This window comes from Penaeus monodon, chromosome 20, assembly GCF_015228065.2.
Source record: "Penaeus monodon isolate SGIC_2016 chromosome 20, NSTDA_Pmon_1, whole genome shotgun sequence".
Lineage (NCBI taxonomy): Eukaryota > Metazoa > Arthropoda > Malacostraca > Decapoda > Penaeidae > Penaeus > Penaeus monodon.
In genome coordinates, this window is record NC_051405.1 from 30,546,220 (window position 1) to 30,547,035 (window position 816).

The window sequence follows — 816 nt, forward strand, 5'->3', positions numbered from 1 at the left end:
ACTCCCGCGTGCACCCGATTGTCTCCAAGAATAAAGCACAAACATACTGATATCTGGGGTGATATCATTCTCTGAACGACATGGAGCAAGTCACCCTCCCCCCCCGTCCTTTAAGGAAGGTCACGTGATATCTGGTAGTAAGCTGCAATTACCATAACTGACTGTCTACACGTTGCATTGATTTTCCTCCTCGGAGTTTACTGGCGACAGTCACATCACCCAGCTAATGCCACTGTACTGTTTTGTTTTGTGTTTCATGGTTTTGACATATGCAGCTAATACCATTGCATTGCGTTTAAGAATCTATATATTTTTTGACATATACAGCTAGTACCATTGCATTGTGTTTCAAAATATATATATATTTCTGACATACTATCCAGGCAGTACCACTGTACCTTTTAAACATATCATCCAGCTCGTACCTTAATACGACTGTTTGTTTTAAAATCTTTGCTCAAAAATCCCTCTTTACTTCTTTCGTACCACTGATACTTCTTAACTACGTTTGTTATTTTAGGCAAACATGATATTGTTTATCTTATAGTCCACCATTTATTCGTAAATGAATACCATATATCGTTATATTTTATTTAACCAACAAGAAAACGCTGCGGTTACCTCATAACTTGCAATTAACATACTTAACTGAAGAACACTTACCGTATAACCTAGTCATTAATACTCAGCGCCGGGTGATGTTGGCTGCTTAAACAGTTCATAATATGCATAGACTCCGTTATCTTCTACCAGGCCCCTTATGCTCTTGCACTCATCCACTCATTACATGCTCGTTTCTGCCAGTCAGTACACGGC

General features: G+C 39.0%; 2 protein-coding genes across 2 annotated transcripts in view; one reads left to right on the forward strand and one right to left on the reverse strand.

The window, feature by feature from the left end:
* LOC119585757 (probable tRNA N6-adenosine threonylcarbamoyltransferase) overlaps positions 1-816 on the reverse strand; it is a gene marked incomplete in the record, with an annotated part of 12,646 nt that overhangs the window by 11,611 nt on the left and 219 nt on the right. The window contains 1 exon segment of the mRNA XM_037934465.1: positions 664-816. Coding sequence (XP_037790393.1) covers positions 664-679 — 16 coding nt within the window.
* Positions 1-816, forward strand: part of LOC119585967 (kinesin-like protein unc-104) — a gene marked incomplete in the record, with an annotated part of 145,723 nt that overhangs the window by 836 nt on the left and 144,071 nt on the right.